The sequence below is a fragment of the Leptosomus discolor genome, chromosome 1, assembly GCF_034619465.1.
Source record: "Leptosomus discolor isolate bLepDis1 chromosome 1, bLepDis1.hap2, whole genome shotgun sequence".
NCBI classification, from domain to species: domain Eukaryota; kingdom Metazoa; phylum Chordata; class Aves; order Leptosomiformes; family Leptosomidae; genus Leptosomus; species Leptosomus discolor.
The window spans coordinates 131,697,350-131,718,941 of NC_141391.1; the positions used below are offsets into that span (position 1 = coordinate 131,697,350).

The 21,592-nt window shown below is 43.0% G+C and overlaps 1 protein-coding gene across 1 annotated transcript; it reads left to right on the forward strand.

Moving 5' to 3' along the window:
* The first annotated feature begins 5,619 nt into the window (after positions 1-5,619).
* HAO2 (hydroxyacid oxidase 2) lies at positions 5,620-13,730 on the forward strand. Its single transcript, XM_009958937.2, has 7 exons — positions 5,620-5,750; positions 6,515-6,666; positions 7,505-7,788; positions 8,160-8,375; positions 10,601-10,759; positions 12,320-12,389; positions 13,675-13,730. The coding sequence occupies exons 1-7, from the start codon at positions 5,620-5,622 to the stop codon at positions 13,728-13,730; spliced, it is 1,068 nt and encodes a 355-aa protein (XP_009957239.2).
* Positions 13,731-21,592: the final 7,862 nt, after the last annotated feature.

Genomic DNA, 21,592 nt, shown 5'->3' on the forward strand with positions numbered 1-21,592 from the left:
GTGACATGTTGGCATGTTAGGTAAGCCAGAAAGAAAGGCTCAGAAATGACATTTTACCACATGTGATAGTATACGGGAAATGTGAGACTTCACATGGCTGGGCTTCCAGACACAAAGTACAGAGCCCTGCTGCATGAGCTAGAGGAGTCATCTGCGAGCAGGAAACACTTTTCATTTTTGAGAATCTAACACTGGGGGTAGATGAGACACATTTTCCCAAAGGGCTTTTGTCCTTTGTAGCTGTTTGTCGTTCCGCAGAGTAATGCTAAGAATAAATCAAGCTCTCTTCTGGGTTTTGGAGACAGAGGTGGTTACAGAAAAAACAGCCAAATGTTTGGTACTCTCCTAGAACTCTTTCTACCCAGTGTGTCACAGGCTGTCCCCTTCTGTCTCTTCCCCAAATTTGTCCCCTGCTCTTCATTCTTCTATCCCCCTAAAGTCCTGTCACCCTGGCGTGTCCCTGTCCTGTTTTACTCCCATCTGCTCGGTCTCTGACCATGTTGCCTCTGCACATCCCATCCTGCCTGTCCCTAGGTGCTGCCTGCAGCTCCTCTTTTGAGCTAGTATTTTTCTCTTACTTCTCCCCTCCAGTGCTGTTTAAGGCTGAGTCCAAGCATAGGTGGCATGGGGGCGGGAGGCTGGGGGACGGCCAGCTCTCTGCTGTCTGCTCGTATTTGGGGATTTCTGAGTTCCTTTGGCCATGGACAGAAGCATGCTCTGCACTAGGCAAGCCTTCAGTAAAGATAACATCTGGATTTCAGACAAGCTTTCTGCTGAGCATGTGCAAGCAGAGAGCAGTGATTTACAGCTAGGTCAGGTCTGGCTGGATTTTCATATGGCCAGCAAGTACAGGCTTATGCCCCTAGGGATCAGCCCCTGCTAATTTCAAGCACTGAACTGCAGTGAAACCATTGTAAGACATTTTCAGCATGGGCCAACCACCATATTTTTCACTAACCTCATTCTTGGAAGTTGCTGACTGGCTTTCAGTGAAATGTTCCCAAAAAAGTTCAGCCCAACACAGAGACCAAGGACGGAAAATTTCAGCCTAGAATGATTAAAATATGACAAAATTAAAAGCGACTGAAAACTGAATCTTGTAATTGAAAGTGTTAGGCAATGTAAATATAAGGTATGTTGCCATTTCCACCTCTAATAGAGGGATGGCTATTTAAATATTTAATTTTGGGAAAACTTTCTTGCACAACTGACATGTAAGGAAAAAGCATTTTACTTCCAAACATGGGGCATATGCCCAAGAAAGACATCTGATAAGGAAAACCAGTGGTGACTGTATGCGAACTGTTATGTGACCCGAGTTATTTACATTGCTCAGAGTTCACCAGATTCTTCATTGAATTGTTGTAAGGTCCCAGACTGAACCCACCACTAGTGGATGCATCAGTGAGATGTCAGCTTGACCCATGGTGATTTGCCATCTGTGAAAAGAAAACAAATATAACCAACTGGACTAATGAGCATTGTGATTGTAATAGGAACTGGAGCACAGACTTAGACAAGACCTTTGTGTTTGGACTCATGAGCCTTTGACTGTGTTAGTATTGAAAAGCAAGCAACTGAAAAACCCCAGCTGTGATTATCTGTGCAAAAATCAAGCTTTGGCTGTTAGACTGCTTGACACTCTACCTGCAGGGCTGGACCAGATGTGTGAGTATCTCCTGCATTATTTTCTTCACTTCTCAAAAGAAGGCAGCAAAGCTTTTAGAGAGTCTTTTAAAAACTTTTATTGCACTTCAATGAAAGGGCTCCAGAACTTCAAAACTTGTCCACTTTTTTCAAGTATATAGCAGGGGCACTAATAAAAGATATTATCTCTGTGGCAAATTTTGATTTCCTTAGAACTTTAAAGCTTCACAACTAAATCAGAAATATTAATAGTATCAGAGAAAATACTACTTATGGGATGAGAAGTCATTGGTACTTTGAAGTGAGTCCATTGCTGAAGGAAGAGAATATATCTAAATGCAGAGTACAGTCTCTTAAAAGCCACAGCACAAAAGTAAAGTTTTTCCCCTCTTCTGACCCAAAATGCAGTAGTCACAGACTATTTTTAATTCATGTAAAATGATGATACCCATGAAAATAAATTTCATGGTTTGTTGAGTTGGCTGTGATGTGGATCCCTAAAGTAGGGGTGTACTGAGATCAGCATAATGAGAAATATGACAGAGGACCCTGCAGAGAATCGTAGGCTGAAACAAAGATTAGGCCAGACCAGTTGTAGCTACATTTATTGCTATGCTGTGCACCACAAAATGTTAAGAATAAAACATGGGGAATGAAGATTTCCAAACATGTTAGCAGGCACTCTTGTCATGTGATCAGTTTTAAGGCCTGGCAGGCCATCAAGGAGTGACGGAGTATTTTTGCTGTTGTTATTACCAACACAGATTGATATATATAACCCAAAGCTGACATCTAGTGGAGGGAGAACGAGCACAGGATTTTCCTTCCCTTCTCAGGGATGCACTCTGTTGTGTGCAGATAGAGATAGAGACGAAACTTTGCTCTTCTCTTCAGGAGTGACATGAAGGCTGCCTGCTGCACGGCCCATCCTGGGCAGGAAAGTGAACCAAAGAGGTAAGCATGCACACCTTGGCTCATTTGTGACACCTGTATCCATAGTTGGATGCCAGAAGCTAGCTTCACAGTGCTGTCAGCGGATGATGAGCTCTGAAGGTGGAATTTTAAAAGGTTTTGAAAGACAATAGTATAGATGATCATGCCTGGTAGAGTTTGGACAGTGTCTCTTGAGTACCTCTAACAACACAAGAATAGATGTACACTACAGCTGCAAAGATGGTGTCAGTGAGCCAGGATTTCTACTGTCAGGAACATCAGATATGCAGTCCTGGATCTCACCAGTCTCTTGCACAGCAGGTCCTGAGGTTGCAGCTCTGTTCAGCTTCCAGTTCTTCTGCAGTCCTTTGGCTCACTCACTGTCCCAGCTGGGCTGCTTGGGTTGGGAGGGCAACAATACTGGTCAAACTTTGGGAATGTTATCACAAGGTCCTGCCTCACCCTTTGCACCCTGTATCACATATTTATGAGAAAAAATATCTCAATTTTCAGTTGGTAAAAATCGAAGTTTCAAGATTTCATGCTTACATGGAAAAAATGAAAACATGAACCCTAAAAGCTTAAAAAATCAAAAGACAAATAAAACTCTCCAGTGTTTACTTTTCATATCTTGCAAATTTAAGTCAATATCAGAAACATGTTGAAACCTCAGTCCCAATTTTTAATGCTTAGCAGGGGAGAGGGAGGGAAGCACACAGAAGTCTCATCAGGTCCAAGCATGGAAAAGGGAGAGTACTGGTAGTCCTCCTGGGAGATGGCTGGATGAGGAGCCAAAGAAGGGAAGCTGCAAGCCCAGGAGAGCAACCAGATCATGAGAGCACTCATGGTCCTTTAAAACCAGCAGAAGACAAAGGGTACTTTACTTATTCATATACTGTAGGAAGCAAAAAGCATCTCTTCCACACATGGTGGTAAAGAGTCAAGGCTCTGTAGCTGTGGGCTGTAACAACTCACACTGTAGGTCATCATTTTGGTGGGATTTGTAGCACATTCAGCAGTAAGTTACCAGCGGTTTAGGGATTCAGTCAAAAACCCTGAAATACTGTTGCTTCCTTGAATGAATGCAGAGCTTTCAGCCACTGCCAAAGAGTGCAGCTCCCAGTGTGTCCTAAGCAATCACATTGCTGACAAGGTGATGCCTGTTTTTGGAAGGACCTTTTAATTATCTGATAGCAAAACAAAGTTAGTGTTATACAAACAGAACAAAGTTTACTGCAGGATTGAGCTTTAATCTCTGGTGGTTGCTTATTTACTCCAGAAAAACCAGCAGCTACTCAGTGAAAAGACCTCCTCTACATCCTGTTTGCAGGCAAACTTGAAGGAGAGGATCTCACCTCCTGCAGCTCTCCTGAAACCTAAAGTAAGTCTGAACAGAGGTCTGAATTGGGAGACAATGAGGCAAATTTATTTAATTTTCCCATTTGATCTGCCATGAGAGGACTTGGTTTAGCTTTTTGTGCTTGCTGGCTTTGACCTTTCTAACAGTTGGAAAAGCAGAAGTCATGATACATGGTTTATGGTATATCACAATGTATGATATATGAAGACTTGTACTGTCAGCAGTGCTTGATGTCTTGAAGGCATACAGAGAGGGCTTGGGATGCTTTTAGCACCTGCTATCTAATACATGTCGGAGGAGAAAGAACAATACTGAAATCAGTCCTTCATCTTCCAATGAGTCCCTCATCTTGGGCTCTTTCCTAGTAGAGAATTATGAATCCTAATTTTCAACTGTATACACAAGAACCTCAGTCGATGAGACATATCCATGTCTGCTGTTTGACAGGTTAGATCTGTGTACATAAACTATGTGTTTATCTGTGCCAGAAGTGTACAACATCGGACACATGGGACTGGTTTTGGTGAAGCTTGCTGCTAATCTGTGGTGGGAGGCTAATCCTGAAAACTAGGATATTTACTTCTTCCTGTACATTTTTAGAGAAATTAGACCCAAACCACAGCTGTTTTAAAATTTCATGTTTTCATATACCTTGTAAAATGCCTGTTTTAATCAGGGCTGTGGAAGCAATTGCAACAAATGATTCAGCAAATTGATTTTGTCTGTGTTTTACATGTTTCCTTGCACACAGGCATGGTTTGCTAAAATGTTAATTTGCATAGCTTTTAGTCCTCAATGGTTCAAAAGCATGTAAGTGCAGGCATTTGCTAGGCAGCATTTATGTTTGTTTGGTTAGACATCTGTGTCACACAACGTCACTTCTGTTCCCTGAAAGACTGAGGGTAGTTCTTAGAACCATGTTTTATGTTGTAGAATTTGCTTTTTGCCAGTGTTTTCTCATATTTTGTCCAAATTTTGTATGATCCTTTTTTAGTATGTATCAGAGCTCCAGTATGTAATGCAAACACTGAAAAAATACTTGTTACAAAAGAGAAATTAAGATCTGTAGAGAATCCTTTGTTTTTCTGCAGCACTGGCCTTGACAGTGACTTGTGCTCAGAGTCTGGACATAGTTTTGCAATGCGTTCATGCTGGAGCTGGTTAGAAGTAGAGTCTGTATTTACTTCCTTCCAGATTTCATGATCTTGAATTTAGTCACTGTGCTCCGTAACTAATTGTTCAGTCAGTGAGCTGTCCTAAGGGGTAATCCAACAACAAATTATGTTCTGGGACAACCTTTGGGGAGTATTAGTGGAACAAATAACCCAGCTAGTTTTAAGATGGAATTTATGACAGAATTACACAATTGCTGTGCCTTAAAATAGTGGAGGACCTAAAATGTCCCCTTCAGGCTTCTGTTTAAGAATAAAGAGAGGCACAGAGATGCAAACTTCTTCCTACTCTTATGGTTGCATCTTCAAGTTTTCCTCATACTAGGGGAGAGGATGAATGGCAAAATACACTGAGACAACCTCTCAGCAACTCTTCTACAAGATAGATGGATCCAAGGTTTGCATTAAATGATGCTAGAGCCCCTGGAAGAAAGAACGACAGTTCAGGGATCTAATTTCTGTTCCATGTTATTCTTTTCTTCAAGGTTCCCAGAGCCTCTCTCGGCAATGGCTATGGTGTGTCTTTCAGACTTTGAAGCTTATGCTAAAAAGTATTTACCCAAGATTGCTTGGGATTTTTTTGCAGCTGGAGCAGATGACTGTAGCACTCGAGATGAAAACATCCTGGCATATAAAAGGTAATGTGAGCAGGTAATGTGAGGAATAAATGAGGTGTTTTGTACTGGAGGCTTTTAAACTATGTTTTTGTACAAGTGTTCAAGCGAAGATTCCTCACACCTTGCCTTTTCAAGGTGGTCCCCATGCAAAATGCACTTACCTGAATGATACATGCTGTGTGTTCTGATGCTAGCCTGAGTATGACACAGATTATGTGAGGCATAAGGGATGCTGAGGCATCTACAGGCAAATGGTAGGGTAGGGTAGGGTGTGGTACAGTATGACAGGAAAGGGGTTGAGTGGCTGTAATAGAATGAGATGCAATGGGCAGCATGTAGTGAACAGCAGGAAGCCTATGTGTAAGTAGTATGGGGTTTGGGGAACATGCTGCAACAGTGAGAGCAGGCACAGTGGACAGTGAGGACAGACATACAAATGGTGGAGTGGAAGGCAGGGACCTGGGACTGGGCTGCAAGTAGAAGGAATCTGTGGGATGGGCAGTGGGACAACAAGAGCTGGTGAGCTGAGGTGGGAAATGCAAAAATGACATACTGTGGCCAGTAAGCAGGAGTATGGGATTAATGAAAAGTGGAAGTGGCTGAGCTGCTGGCTGAACTGACCTCTAAAAGCAAGCAGAAAGGACAAAGAGCTTTTGTTATATGCTGTTTTCTTTATTGGCTCAGATACCTGCATTGCAATAGGTAAATGAAGACTTGGTTTCATGAAACTTCAGAAAAGCCACTGAACAGCTACCATGCTGAAGGTTGTTTTTTTTGCTGTACAGAATTCATTTCCGGCCACATGTGCTGCGGGATGTGTCCATGATGGACATTAGAACTAAGCTCCTGGGGACTGAAATCAGCTTTCCTGTAGGAATCGCCCCTACCGGCTTCCACCAGCTAGCATGGCCTGATGGAGAGAAAAGCACAGCCAGAGGTACTCTTACACTTTGTTGTCATGTAACAAAAAGGGGTTTGTGGAAAAGCCTCAAGAAGCTGTTGGGTTGACTTGAAGTGTGACTGAGCACAATCTTCAGGCTTGAAGTGACAAACTCCTTTCCTACTTCCTGACACCCCTTTCTGTGGATGACCCACTTGGGTCTGGTGACACAGAGTGCACGGGAAGCCATATAGACAGTGCTCTACTTCTCCAGCTACCACTCTTATGAGATCAGCCCTGTGGATGCTGCTGCAAACTTAAGACCGAGACTGTGGACATGCTTCTGGTGTACACCAAGGACTGCACAGGTCCTCAGTGCTGTGGGCTCTACGTAGGCCATAAAAGTGGCAGGTGGGACTCAGCCTGTAGATTCGTTATTACTGGCAAGAACAGTGTCTCCCTTGGAGAAAAGCATAACCTCTTCCCAAATCCTGTGGTGGGTTTGGAGAGCTGACCCTTGGAAATATCTTTTTTCCTGTGGGTGTTTCTGTGTACACTGAGTGCATTTGACAGCACATTCTTGTGAGGACATAGTCATAAAATTCCTGCTTTTTTTAAAAAAAAAAAGTTGCAAAATCAAAGCACCATTCGGTAAATTACTTCTCCCTTTCCTGCTTTCTTAACCATGATACTACAACAGTGCATGGTAAATACAGACATTTTTAACCCTGGGGGATAATTTTCCAATTTGTAGAGTGCTGTGTTTGGTAGGACATAAATAAAACAGGAGTTCAGGTGTCCTCTGCAAACTGTATGTAAAAAACTTTTGTACCTGGTGTCTCCCAGGACCATTCAAGTGACCCTGATTCTGATTATTTTCCAACACTTCCCGAAGCGGCCAAAGCGATGAACACCTGTTACGTTGCCAGCACGTACTCCACCTGCACTCTGGAAGAGATCTCTGCGGCTGCCCCTGGTGGCCTCCAATGGTTCCAGCTCTACATCCACCGCAACAGGGCAGTTTCCCAGCATCTGGTCCAACAAGCAGAGGCCTTGGGTTTCCAGGGCCTTGTCCTCACCGCAGATCTCCCCTACACGGGCAAAAGACGTGACGATGTCCGCAATGGTTTCTGCCTTCCTCCCCACATGAAACTGAAGAACTTGGAAGGAGCCTTTGAGGTTTGTAAAATGAACCAGTCCTTTTATTCACTGTGCTGGCATATACCACATAAGACAAAAACCACTGGGTAACTGCTGCTTTGGCATCTGCTGTACCCAGGGCGTATCTCCTTCCCTTCTGGTTCTGCAGCGTCCTGGCTTGACCTCCTGCCAGCCTGGGTTCTGGCTTCAAAATCCCAGTCCAGCTGCCTTAGACACACTGAGCTCCATCCCCATTGTAATTATTCTGCTCCAGAGACACATGCTTTCCAGAGCTGCTGAACATATCTGTTAGCAAGTTTAATTAATCTGTTCTGGAGCAGGGAAAGGCTTCAAGGGGTCTCTGTATTGCTACAGCTCAGATGAGGTTTTCTTCTGTCCTATGGCTGTAGGGAGATGACCAATCTGAGTATGGACTGCCACCCAACAGCTTGGATCCTTCAGTTACCTGGAATGATATCTACTGGCTGCAGAGCCTGACCAACCTGCCCATCATCATCAAAGGCATATTGACAAAAGAGGATGCAGAGCTGGCAGTAAGGCATGGAGTTCAGGGAATTATTGTGTCCAATCATGGTGGAAGGCAACTGGATGGAGTACCTGCCACTGTAAGTGAGAAAACGGATGACCCATGAGTGTTTATTGTACGCACATTTGTGCTAACCTGGGTATCTGTGTGCTTGTCTTTGCATATATGCTTCTGGTGGACTTGTGTGTTTGTTGCATGGCTGTGGACGTGTGCAGATGTACTTTAGCTTTAAACTGGTAAGATGGATGCCTTGGCATGGGCTACCCACTGAAGTATTTTCTCAGCCTCTTGGGAGGGTTCTGTAGACAGCACTGAACCCACATAACTGCAGATGAAACTACTGGCCTAAGTTAGTAAAAGATTTCTGCCTATGTCTTCATTAGCTGGTGCAGTGCACATGTACTCCTTGCGCACTGCAACAAAAATAAAATGAAGCTCTGGAATGAAAAATGTACAAATGAGACCATAATGTATTCTCATTGTTCACGTCTGCCAAAACATGCACAAACAATGCAGCTAGATTTAGTGAGAGGTCTGCTCGCATATTTACGGACTGAAGTCTAAATGGGAATTTATTGACTTTCATGAGCCAGAAAAAGAATAACTTATGTGGAGAAAAATTCCCCTGGTTTTTAATCTGTACAAAGAAATCATGGGTTGTTTGGATGTATGTGTATTTCACTGGTTTAATTTGGCTTATAGAATCATAGAATCATAGAACAGTTTTGGTTGGAAGAGACCTTCAAGATCATCAGGTCCAACCTTTGTCCTAGCTCTGTCAACACCACTAAACTATGTCCCTAAGTACAACATCTACCCATCTCTTAAACACCTCCAGTGATGGTGACTCCACCACCTCCCTGGGCAGGCTGTTCCTATGCCTGACAACCCTTTCAGTAAAGAAATTCTTCCTAATATCCAGCCTGAACCTCCCCTGGTGCAGCTTAAGCCCAGTTGCCCTTGTTCTATCGCTTGTTACTAGGGAGAACAGACTGACACCCGCCTCGCTACAACCTCCTTTCAAGTAATTGTGGAGAGGGATAAGGTCTCCCCTCAGCCTTCTCTTCTCCAGGCTAAACAGCCCCAGATCCTCATATGAGACATGCTGCAAATCCTTTACTAGCTTGGTAGCCCACCTCTGTACCCTCTCCAGGCTTCTGTCAGTTTTTCCAGTTGTTCTTATTCTAGTTCTGTATTGCATAGTATCTTACATGCTTTCTTTTCTCTGTTTTCCTCTGTAAAATAAAAATAGGCACCAAGGTATTATCATCTATTCTATATGTCAAGGATGACAACATTGAATAAAAAAAAAAATAATCTAAATGCTAAGGACACAATAATAGAAATGGCATCCACATTAAACTGGTCTCCTACCTTAAAAGTTTCTTTACATACATGGACAAACCAGTAGATACCTTGTTCAGCTCTGCCACTCCTCTGGTACCAAGCCTGGCAACAGAAGCTATTGTGTCTGCTTTTGCTGAGCAATTCCTGGAAAATATCAGCCTGAAAGTTTTCAGTCTGAAATTCTGAAAAAAATTATGACCAATTGGGAAAATCTGCCAGTAATCTTAGTTGTAGCTGCCTTACTAAAAAAGATGAAAAGAAGGCAAAAGACTGTAAGAGACTGCAGAGAAGAGAGATTTGGGTTTGCTGTGAAGGAGAGTTAATTAGGTCTAGTGCAATGTCCTGCCACTAGTTAGACTGCCTTTGGCACCAGAGCCAGTATCTCTGTGTGGTGACCTTCTGAAATCAGGAGACTTATCCTGGAGGAAATGATACATTGACTGTACTGCATGGCAACTGAAATCCTTCATAGATGCCTTAGGGGGTTTGAGGGGGCTTTTGACCTGTGGTCACCAGGGTTAGGTTGAAACGCAAGTTTAGGCAATTCGGACAGTAGCAAGGAGAAGTTTGACATCAGCCTTCTTTACAAACATTTGTATAATTCATCAATGTCTCAAATGAAAGTAAGATATTAACAACAATTCTTTCCATTGAAATTTGTGTTAAAAGTCTTTCAGGAAGCAAATGAAAAACTTACTTTTTCACTTATCAGGAGTGCTAGCAAAGAGTATCAGTATAAGCAAAGCATGGGAAAATGGAATTAACTATCTGGCAAACAGAACAGGGAGCTGCACTTTGTTCTGCAGCTTTTGGGCCAAGCTATTTGTGATATATTGTCACATTTCATTTTGAGAAGATATGCTATGAAAGCATTGCATCCCTGCCTGTTTGGAATATTTTATCTTTCTCTTGGAATCAAAAGCTGACCTCCAGGTAAAAAGGGCTGCTTCTTTGCAGATTGATGCTCTGGTTGAGGTTGTGGAGGCAGTACAAGGCAGAACTGAAGTTTATTTAGATGGTGGAATACGAAAAGGAAGTGACGTATTAAAAGCACTGGCACTGGGAGCAAAATGCGTCTTTATTGGAAGACCAGCTTTATGGGGTCTGGCTTACAAGGTGAGTAAGGATCTTTGAGTTTGTATGTCTAGTTCTCTTACTCTCCAACACTTTGTTATTGTTATTTCACAGTTGTAGAGTCAGTTTTCACTCGTGAAGAACCTTACCCATTTTTTTTGGTTTTGCTGAATTTTGAGTGGAAACATCCCAAACTGAATCAAAACCAGAATTTTCCCATGCTTTAAGAAGGTAGGCTTATTTGCCACAAAGATGAGCCTGATGATTTTATTTGCTGTCAGCTTACTTGGAAACAATATATGGTTTTGATACAGCAGTTTTGTAACAGTGTTATGAATTCTTCAGAAATACATCTAGAATCCCGCTGATGTCTGAAACATTTTGCACAAGACTGAGCACAACCATGTCCTGTAAGTGCCTAAGCCTGCCACTACTATCTCAGTTCCAGCTTTGCTGCTTCTTAACTTCTAGCGTATTTCGATAATGCAGAGTCATGAATTAGGTCTCTGATGCAGAAGGTTAACATAATATAATTAAGATTAAAATGTAATAATAACAGTTGTTTGCTTTGCTAAATTTTTGCTTTTAAGCCTCTAGATGGAAGCTTTTCTCTAGAAGAAAAAAAAAATCTATTTTTATTTGTATAGAAATATTTATTTTTATTTGTCTAGCAATATTTGTCTAGAAATGTCTGGAAATATTTCTTATCTTTTAAATGAGACTCCTGTCCAGTGGTGTGATTGCTGTGGATTCCAGCAGCTAGGCTTTAAGCAAGAAATCACCTGAATCTTGTGAGAAACCTGGAAGATTTGGCAGCACTGTTTCTGTTGCCAGTAATCAGAGAAAAAGGACCTAACATGTTAAGGGTGTTGCTGTGAGTTTCCTGCATGGGAGATGGGATTTTTTTTTTTAGGTCAGCTGTGCTTTGGTATTATATTCCGTAGAGTATTCCTAAAGATGTATCTCAGTGGCGTTGCCCTAGCATACAAGAGAGGAAGGGCATGAACTAGCACTGACATTGTCTGCACCCCAAGCATTCTTCATTGCAAGAAAAAAACCCCAAAGGTTAAGAGAAAAAAGAAAAAATCCTCCAATATTTTACAGTAAGATCAAAATCATATGCACATTTTATTGGATTTTGAACTTCATGTCACTTGCATCGAGCAAAATGCACAATGTACTATTTTTAACGATTCAGTCTGGTATCTGAGTAAACTAAAGTTTTTAGAGCTGTACCATATATAAAACTCTCATTACTTCATAAAATACTGTCAGCTTTGTAAGGCTTGACATAATAAAACAAGCCCATTGATGGAGGTTAACTGAAGGCTAAGAAAAAAAAACAACTAGAAAATGTCAGAAGTGAAAAACAGCTTTGTTTTCTTTCTCTGTTCAGATGTATCACAAAAGGAAAAGCATCTAAGCTAATCTGCAGTGAGATGAGCACATCCATCATATCCTTTTAATCATTCATCTGTATGAGAGACTGGAATTGGCAGGGACTTGAGGGACTGTCCCAGCTCTCACAGTGCAAGCATCCTGCAGCATTGCTCTGTGCCAGTGTTCCTTTTACCCTGATGACTGCTTTCTTTGTTGGAGCAGGGTGAAGAAGGTCTTCAAGATGTTTTGAGGATTTTGCAGGATGAGTTTCGTTTGTCGATGGCCTTAGCTGGTAAGTGTTTTGCAGGTTGGTTGTAATTGGTGATACAGAGGTTTTGCAAGCCATCTGAAATCAGAAGCCTGATGGATGGGTCACAAAAAAGACTCTATGTGAGCTGTGCTGGTTCTAGTTGCTATATTTAAGGTCATTCTTTCTTCCTGTGAAACCACTTGGCATATCAGGTGCCAATGAAGCTTGCAAGGAGGAGTTAGGTTAAAGCAGCTTTCTAACACAATTAAAGAGATGCAAAACTGGTAAGTAAAGCTGAGCAAAACTTGGTATTTCTGTTATGCTGGGAATTGCGTATGTTTTTCAGTACTTAATTTAATGTTTAGCAGGGTAAAATGCAAAAAATTTTTTTTTTCTGCATTAAAAGTTCAGAAAAAATGGATGCAGAATTTTTCCCTGGGTATTAGAAAATGCTGTCCTTTGGTGCAGGTTCAAATATCTGCATCCGCCATGCTTTAAAAGCCTCTGTGTCTCCTCCAAGGTTTTGCTGTTGTTCCTCGTTCTGCATTTCTCACTTCTGCTCCTACCTGTAGCTACCATGTTTGACCCCCTCGCTGAACAGCGAATTTGCACAGTCCGGTGCAAACTCCAGTTTCACACATGAACAACATGCAGGTCCAGTGCAGAAGTATTCAGACATCTGCAGAGAGTCTTATCCCACTACAAATCATGTTTTAAAGATTTTCATGCACTAGCAACCATGAACTCAAGTGAACAGCAATGCTGACTGGGAGACTGGAACTGAAATCCTGTTGGGCATTTTGTAATAGCCTATTTTTTGGGGGGTTACTTTTTCAACTAGTAAAGATTTCTACAAGGTTTTTTCCCAGGAGGTTCTCGCACTCCTTCACATGCAAAAGGACACTGAACTCAGCAAGAGTATCAGGTTGGACCTTTTTGGCAGGGCTGTGAAATTCCACACAGATTTGACCAAATGAAGCCGCACTGCAAATCTCTACCTCTGGTCACTTGACACACAGCAATCCCTGTGTCTTTTCTGTCTACATTTCACTTCTGACTGGATCAGAAGTCTCCCTCCTCAGCTTGTTATAAGGATGCTTTTTTTTTTCATGTCTCTAACTCTTCTTGTGCGGGAAGCCTGGTGCCTAACCTCAAGGCTGAAACTGCCATTGAGTAGCAGGACTTCAGTGAATGAGCTGCTGAAGTACCAGCCTATCCCCGCATGGCTCATACAAGACTAGACCATGTCTCAGAGTGACGGCCTTCCAAGCTTCATCCACAGACCTTCCTCTCTCGCCAACATGTTTAATTTCTCTATTTATTTCAGGCTGTGCCAGCGTCTCAGAGATTGGCCGACATCTAGTTCAGTTCTCAAAGCTGTGAACAGCCTCCTGCAACGCCCACTGAAGATAGTCAGCTCACACTGAGGTCCCAAACCAGACTGAAGGAGAAAAAGGAGGTGCAAATGTTGAATGTGCAATGAGTATCTGATAAAGTCTTCAGGAAACTTCTGAGGAGATTAGGAAAGGCTCCATGTTAGCAAAAGCCATTCTCTGCTTTTATTGATACCAATGAATTAACACTTCAGGTAATTGTTACTTGCTTAAATACATTTACTTTAAACTGGTTGTTCCCTGGCATTACCTATATTGTGCCTTACTCCCAAGCTCTGTTACATCGGGCAGCCAGCCATGGAAAACTATGTCCCTTGCTTCTTCCACTTTGTTGTCCTACCAACTCTGACTGCAACTGAAGCTACACACCTTTCCTGCCCCAAGCAGTAAGTGTTGTGGCTGATATCTTCCACTGCTTGGGCTTTCCTGGATGTATTTAGAGCAGATATAGAACAAGAGGTATCAGCTAACAGGCACCTCAGCTACCCTTTGCAGGGGTGGGGTGAGTCTTGCCCACTGCTTCTAAATGCAGAGAAATGAAATCACTAGTAACCAAAGCAACACCCTGTGCTTCCCAAAATAAGCGCCTCTTCCTTCACTACAGAATTAACTTGCACTGCACACTCATCCAAGCAGCAGTCAGGACCTATGCATTCTCAGAGCACAGCACAGATTTGTGACAGTGTGTAAATAACTCACCTGGTGTGCTGGTCTCTGCCCATGGATAAGCGCAGCCACTGCTGGCTGATGGAGCGGACAGGAGCTGCAGGCACCACCTTGAGCAACATGTGGCCTTTGCTCTAAGAAGGTGGTGCAGAGGCAGCAGTGCACCTGCTGCTAGCATAGAGCAACACTTGCTCTCCAAGGTAACAGAAATGTGTGTTCATCCCTTCCCTGTTCAAGTTTCTTCCTGAGACGTGGGTCTTTTAGCCCCATGAGGAAGCACACTGTCAGCTGTGCTGCCCACCTGGAGGTGATGGGTCCTTAATAACAACTAGGAGCTTGCTCACTCTTTTCTTTTTCTTTCTTGCTTGCTTGCTTGCTTGCTTGCTTTCCTTCTTGCTTGCTTTCTTTCCTTCTTTCTTTCTTTCCTTCTTTCTGCCTGCCTGCCTGCCTTTCTTTTCTTTATTTTTTAGCTGTACCTCCTCTGCTTAGTGCACCTCCCAGTCTTCCCATGCACACAAGGCTCCCTTTCTTGGCAGAAGGCAGCTTTGGATACTGATGTCCTGCACACTGCATTGCCCTGGGCACCAGGCATGGGCTCCCCAAGTCGGGCCTCTCTCTCCTCCCCTTGGAGCTCTGGAACTGTTCAGTAAAAGCACCAATAAGGGGCTGCAGGCAGGGAAGAGCGATGGTTTGTAAGCTAGTGATTGAGGTTGTCCTGTGCATAAGGGTGAAGATGGGGACATGAGGTCATTACTTCATCCAGTAATTACTTGGGGGAAAACACTAGAGGAGTTGCTGGTGCACAGGGCTGCATGGTTACCTAACCCTGGTTTGGAGTGCTGTGTGGCCAAGTTTCAATGAGAACGTGACAGCTCTCCTCCCAAGAAACCACCTATGAGCTTCTGTGGTCAAGGACCTCTCCTGGCAGAGAAGAGGTGCTGCTTTTTCTGCAGAGGAGAAGGCATGTGTGCTCCCCCAATTCCTGCTGTGCCCATTGCCCACTGGTTCCTGGCGTACAGGGAAAGGGGGGGGGGGGGGGGGGGGGCAGGCAGAAGCAGCACCTCCTTTTGCACTTAGAAGAACCAAATGAGACTTGTTAGGTCCTAAACTTGCTAGAAGGGAGGCTTCCTGTCAGTGGCTGAAGGGGCCTGCTGGTGGACCTGAGACATCCGGCTAACCTCTGGAGAAGAGCAGGATTTCCAACATGGTTTCTCAGATACAGCTCGGTGACTTCCCTCTGAGCATTTAGAATTTTTTAGATCTGTTTCTGGATGATCTGGAAGACCTAGACATGGGCATGTTAAGTGTGAGAGTGAGTAAGCGCCTGAATTTAGCTGCTGTCTTCTGGAGCTGAGGCTGTGAAATAGGAAAGTGGATGGTAAGAGGCTGGGACAGCTGCATTTAAGCTCTGTTTCCATGAAAATTAGCTCCTCAGTTTCCCTGGTAGATGATCATCAAGGCCTTTGCTCCTCAGTCTACATTCTCATTCACTGAAAGAAATCCCTTTTGTTTGGAGAAATCCAAATACTGAAAAATCATCCATTTCTCTTCTGCATTTCACTTAGGTACCCTTCACTTGCAGTCAGACTCCGTCAGTGCTCCATGCATGGCATGGCTGGTTTGCTCATGCTGCTTCTTACAGCAGTCTGTGCTCCTTGGAGCAGAGGTACTGCTTAAGGCTGCTCCGCTGAGGCAGAAAAAAAAGCTTATTTCAGGCTCCAGAGTCTCAGCTTTCCTTTAAAGCCAACAAAAAAAGATGCTGGAAAGCATGTCACTGTTACAATTGTGAAGAAAATCTTTCAAGGATGAAAGCCATCTTAAGAAACTCAGAGATGTCTGCTGGAGCTGAAACAATTGTGATGGAACTGCTGAGCTGACATGTGGCGGCTTCATTTACACCATTGTTGAGTACCATGAGATCAAAATCGTTTTTGAAGGAAAGGCAATGCCACATCATGAAAATAAGCACAACGATTTATTTTGTGATCACCTTCTTTGTTTTTCCCATGGCACTGAAGTTGAGGGATGGAGAATAGGAAGGCAGGGGGAGATTAAGAACATGTGAACCCTACTAAAGGTAGCCAGACAAACTGCAGCCTCTGATCAAGCTGTTCTATAGGTTTGCTGTATAAGATAGCATAAACATCTTAAACCAGTGCAGAGGCCACTAATTTGCAACTCCTGTGATCTGGATGTCTAGTGGAGTACACCTAGAGCCAGATTTGAAGAGGCAGGGAGCACTTGCAATTGAATTGAAGGCCAGCAAGGGACCAGGACTGTAGGTATTTGGAATGAGCATCATCACAGAGCTGAAGTATCTTGTTCTGCAATCCTGTCTCTTGCTGTTTGTCCTTTACAGCCACACAATTTTTCTAGCTGATTTTTCAAACTATACAGTGATGTAGAATATCCTTCTAGCCCCTTCTCCCCTTTCAGATCAGCATGTATTCCAAAACTGAGGCAATGGCTGTACATTTGGATAGTTCTGCATGTCCCTGGGAGTAAGGGGAAGGGAAGATTTTGCCAGTTAGGTCTGTGCAAGTATCATGCCACAGCAGTCAGTACCAAAGGGGAACCGCTACAGAATCAGGCATGTGCATCCTGGGGGGAAAAGATATAGCTACTCTTCAGTTGAGGATTCAAAGGCAAATCACTGCCCATGGCACAGTACCTCCTGTGGGGCAAAGAGCCAGCTCACAGCGGTGCAGACCCCTTGTTGCAGCCTGCTTTGCAACTGTCAGATGCCCTGGTGCCCACTTCCTAGGCATGTGCAGGAGGAGCCGTGCTATCAAGTGACCTTCTGCATAAGCCCTACTTTAAGTTGGCCTTAAGGAGGCAGAAAAGCGAAGGTAGCCCTGTTAGCTTACTCTGTTAGGACCTGAATTTTGCAGAGATAACAGTGTCCGCAGTAATCTTCCAGAGTCCTTCACATGGAGGCCTTCCTCTCTGTTCCAGTAATAATAAACCTTGCCAGCAGACTGACAGCCCGGCAGATAAGACTGAGGAATAATACCACACTGCACACTTTGATGGACTTCAAGGATGTACAAGAAGAGACTGAGACAACTGGGTGTGCTCAGTCCTCAGAAGGCTAAAGGTAGGGGGAGAGGCGATCACATCACTATCTTTTACTGCTCAGTTGGAAGGGAACAGGGAAGATGCAGCCCAGCTTCTCAGATGTGTGCAGTAAAAAGGCGAAAGGAAATGGAAAATTCCAGTGAGAAATTAGTGGGAAAAAATTCACCCTGCAGGTGGTCAGATGCTGCAACAGAAGGTTTGTGAAACCTCCATCCTTAGAGATGGAGACTGGGTAAAGTCCTGAGCAACTTTTGAGAAGAGGTTGGGTCAGAGACCTACCTCCAGAGGCTCTTTTCAATCTAAATTGTTGGGGGACATCACAGAATCATAAACTAAGAGCCACACATTACATCTGTACCCTGCTGTACAAATTTGTTGCCATAATCAACTACATGGAGCTGCAGAGGCAGAACCTCTATCTCTGTGAAAGAGGTTGCAGAAAGACATTTTCTGACAGAAAAAGGAAGCTATTTGATGAGTGAGCTTAAAAGAAGAACTCACAGGATTCGACCAGGCTCAGAGTCTATTGAACAAGCCCATCCTACAACTTTTCCAAGACTTGGAATATTTCTACAGTATGTATTAATCCTGTGCCAATGTGTACCAAAGTCTCATGCCCCCTTTCTACACTCTGTCCTCCTTTCTCTATTTGATTATTGTGAATATCTCTGATGCAAATTCAAGCAAGGTCAAATCTTCCAAAAAAATTATGCCCGAAGACATTGTAAACATGTGGGTTAAGGACTAATCAAACCCTGCTGCCTCCCAACATCCCTGGAGGATGTAGCAGGGACAGGGAATCAGTCTATTTACAAGGATAGTTTATCTACAAAATGGACCCAAATATAAACATTTTCCTTTGGCATATGGTGTAAATTTCTATGGCCTTTAAATATATAATTCACTCATCAATTTCAGTTGAGGAAACACAGTTCTATCTAAAACAAAAGAGAAAATGAGATTAAATGTTTGTTTCTAGTTAGTTGCCCAACTTACATGCTGTCTAATATAGCAAAGAATGCTACAAGTAAGTCTTTCTGATCTTGAAGACCCTGTAATAAAAGTTTACAATTGCTTTCTCCCTTCTATCAAAAGAATTCGGGTACTACTAAAATAGGGGATATTTTCTTTGTTGTGTTTGAATACACAGAAACATTGAGGGCTTTTAAGGAGGTTATCTTCACACCTCAATTAAAGTGTCTTAAAACTGCTCCCCACTATGAGAAGTTGTGTTTATTCAGAGTTTGATTCAGCCCAGATGTCCAAAAGTGAAGTATTTAAGTCTTGTTGCCTCTTGTTAGTATGTAATCAGAAGAGGGAGGAAAATGTTTTCAGGAGGGAACAGTGCCTCCCACCCTGAAGGGCAGAAGCTTTCCTAGAGTAAATCTACATCTCAAAGGACACCGTCTTTCCTAGAGCTGCCAGCATCTAGGCATTTTGAGTTTACAGGTGTATGATGGTAAGAAACATATTAATTTTTTCACATGAGAAGCACAGGGATTTTTTATGGCTTTTTGGTCACAATTTCTCTATGTTTAGGCAGCAAAAGGTCCAATTAAAATAATGAACACGTCTTTGCTTTTTTCTGCTTCAGTTCTCATCAGTCTGGACAATAGGAAAGACTCCAGGAACTCCTTTCCCAAACCAGATTTCTTTTCTGGACAAAAGGATCTGTTCCTCTCTTCTTACTCATAGATAGCTTCTTTTGCCTGATTGCATGATTAAACAATTAAATCATCGCCTTCTGTAAAAGTATAGTTTATCCTACCTTAAACTTCCCTGCTCTGCAATGTTATTGTATTTATTCATTCCAGTGCCATGATTCAGTTTGTCCTCAATGCTGCTGGGAATTTTCCCTTCCCTATTTCTCTCTTGTTGTCTTCTCATCTTCACTACAAAAACCCAATCTCTTTTTCTCCTTATGACAAGGCTGAGAAAACATGTTCTCCTAACACCAGCCAGACGTTGCCCCCAAGTATCTCGATCATAGTAAGCACCAATAAAGCTGGAGGAGCAGCACTGTTTCTGGACCAGCAGATTAGGAACATGGCTGTGATGGGACATTCTGGATTGTACATGTTCTAAACTATGCACTTACTTAACGTATAGCAATTCTCCAACACAAGCCAAAATTTGCAAGTTCTGATTTTCTAAAATGATACTCTTGGGCATGCAGCCCATTCTACCATCCACCTCTGTGTCCATCAGCAAAAGATCAGATCGTGAAGGCCTTGTTTTACGATAAAATCAAGGAGAAGAAAACAACACAGTTCAAAAAATGACTACGCCTTGACACAAAATGCAGAGATGGTAAACTTTTCAGATGCTGCTGAATTATGTTTTAGTCTGCAAATCCCAGACCCGTGCAATAGCTCTGAATTTCTTCAAGTTGTTCCTGGTGGTCAGGAGTCTGGTGTGCTCTGGCTTCATTGCTCATTGACACCATTCTGGGGCATACAGCCCATTCCAGCATCTGCCTCTTCAGGGAACACCAGAGCCAGTCTTGTTTGCAGCACAGAGGAGCTGTCGTGCCACCCAGCAACCCCACACAGCAGTTTCCTGAAGAAACAGAAGGTGAAAACGTCTCTAGGTGAGACCACAGGAAGCATCAGCAGGTCTGTGCTTGAACTGAGCAAACTGCTGCTGTTTGATCCCTGACACCCACAAGCGGCAGTTCAAATGAAGGCTGCTATGCAGCAATGTATAAAATTCTCTCAAACTAGGCGAAGCATTTGGCCCAGTAGTACTACCTAAGAGGACAAAAGCACAGCAGCAATAAATCGCCCTACAGTCCCCCATGCAGCACTCATATTCTCATGTACAGCACTATGCCTACTGAACTTGGTCATTCTACTAGGTAAGCTTGGTGTAGGGGAATGTTTTCTATCCTAAGAGGCTATGTTGTGTTGTCTGTTTTTATACCTCTTTAAGGCATTTTATTTCCTTTCTAACAGTAAAAAGGAGAACACCGGTTGCAGCAGCAGGCTTTGGTCAGTTATTTTTCCTTGCAAAATGCATTCACTGCACAAAATTAATTTGCAGCAGCTTCTGATAAGAACATACAATGTCAAGGTCCTGACTGACAGAAGCCAAGGAAAGAAGCACTGATAACAATTTTTTTTAAAGCTTTGTTGGCGTAAGGGAAGGATTTTCAAGGATGCTGTGATTAAAACAGTTGCCATAACTTTGTCATCTGTGTCAGCTAGAAATTTCCTCCTCCAACAGAAATGGTTTTGCTTTATTCCTGTCACTTGCAGGCCCAGTTTTTCTCTAAAAAAGTAACAATGTAGGGCTGCTGCGTCTATAGCTTTTCTCCAGGGCTCTGTTTAATGTGTGAACAAAATTCATGACAGAATAAGAAAGGGAGCTTAGGAGTTAGTCACATGAATGCAAGTAACGCATTTTGAGAGATCCATTCCAGCTGTGCCTGAAATCAGTGATCCCTCTGATTTCATTCTAATTAGTTGTGTTGCTGGGATTCTTTGTAACTTCCTTCTCACTTAAGGTGGCTATTTCTCATCTTGCTTTGGTAGGGATGTCTGCCTATCCCTGTGTGAGAGAGAGGGAGAAAATACAGCTCCAGCCAGCATGTTCTGACAGTACACAAAGACCCAGGAAGGCAGTGCAGGTATTAGGAGCTCCAGGCTAACACCTAAGCCCTGCCCTCATCTCACACTAGAAAGGAGTTTTGCTAGAACTGGGACGAAATCCTAGAGAGAAACACAACACCTGGGCATTTCCCCTGTATTTTGGAGATGCAAAAAGCAATGACACAGTTCGCTGTAAAGGCACAAACAGACAGCCACAGCCTTATTTTAACTAGGTACTCTCACACCAGACATTTCAGAGGTGAATCTTTTTCTCCTGCAGCTTCAATTTAACTTTAATGGTATATTAGACCATTTTATCACTTTGAATGCCTTGAGAATACCGAACAAACACAAAATCCCAGAGATTAGTTTTCAGTCTTGCACGGAGAGTAAGAAACCCATGGGGAATAATGGGGAAGTCCAGTATCCAAATAAACTACAGCATCAGAGTCCACTTCTCAAACCATTATAAACAGCTACTCCTGCTATTTTAGTGCTCTCTTCCTTCATATTAACA

What these genes read in the sequence shown, in the direction of transcription:
- HAO2 (XM_009958937.2), top strand. Translation starts at nt 5,620, where the DNA reads ATGGCTATGGTGTGTCTTTCAGACTTTGAAGCTTATGCTAAAAAGTAT. An exon ending in ACTTGGAAGGAGCCTTTGAG is followed by an intron (nt 7,789 to 8,159) that starts GTTTGTAAAATG and finishes CTATGGCTGTAG; the next exon opens with GGAGATGACCAATCTGAGTA. An exon ending in TTTGTCGATGGCCTTAGCTG is followed by an intron (nt 12,390 to 13,674) that starts GTAAGTGTTTTG and finishes TATTTATTTCAG; the next exon opens with GCTGTGCCAGCGTCTCAGAG.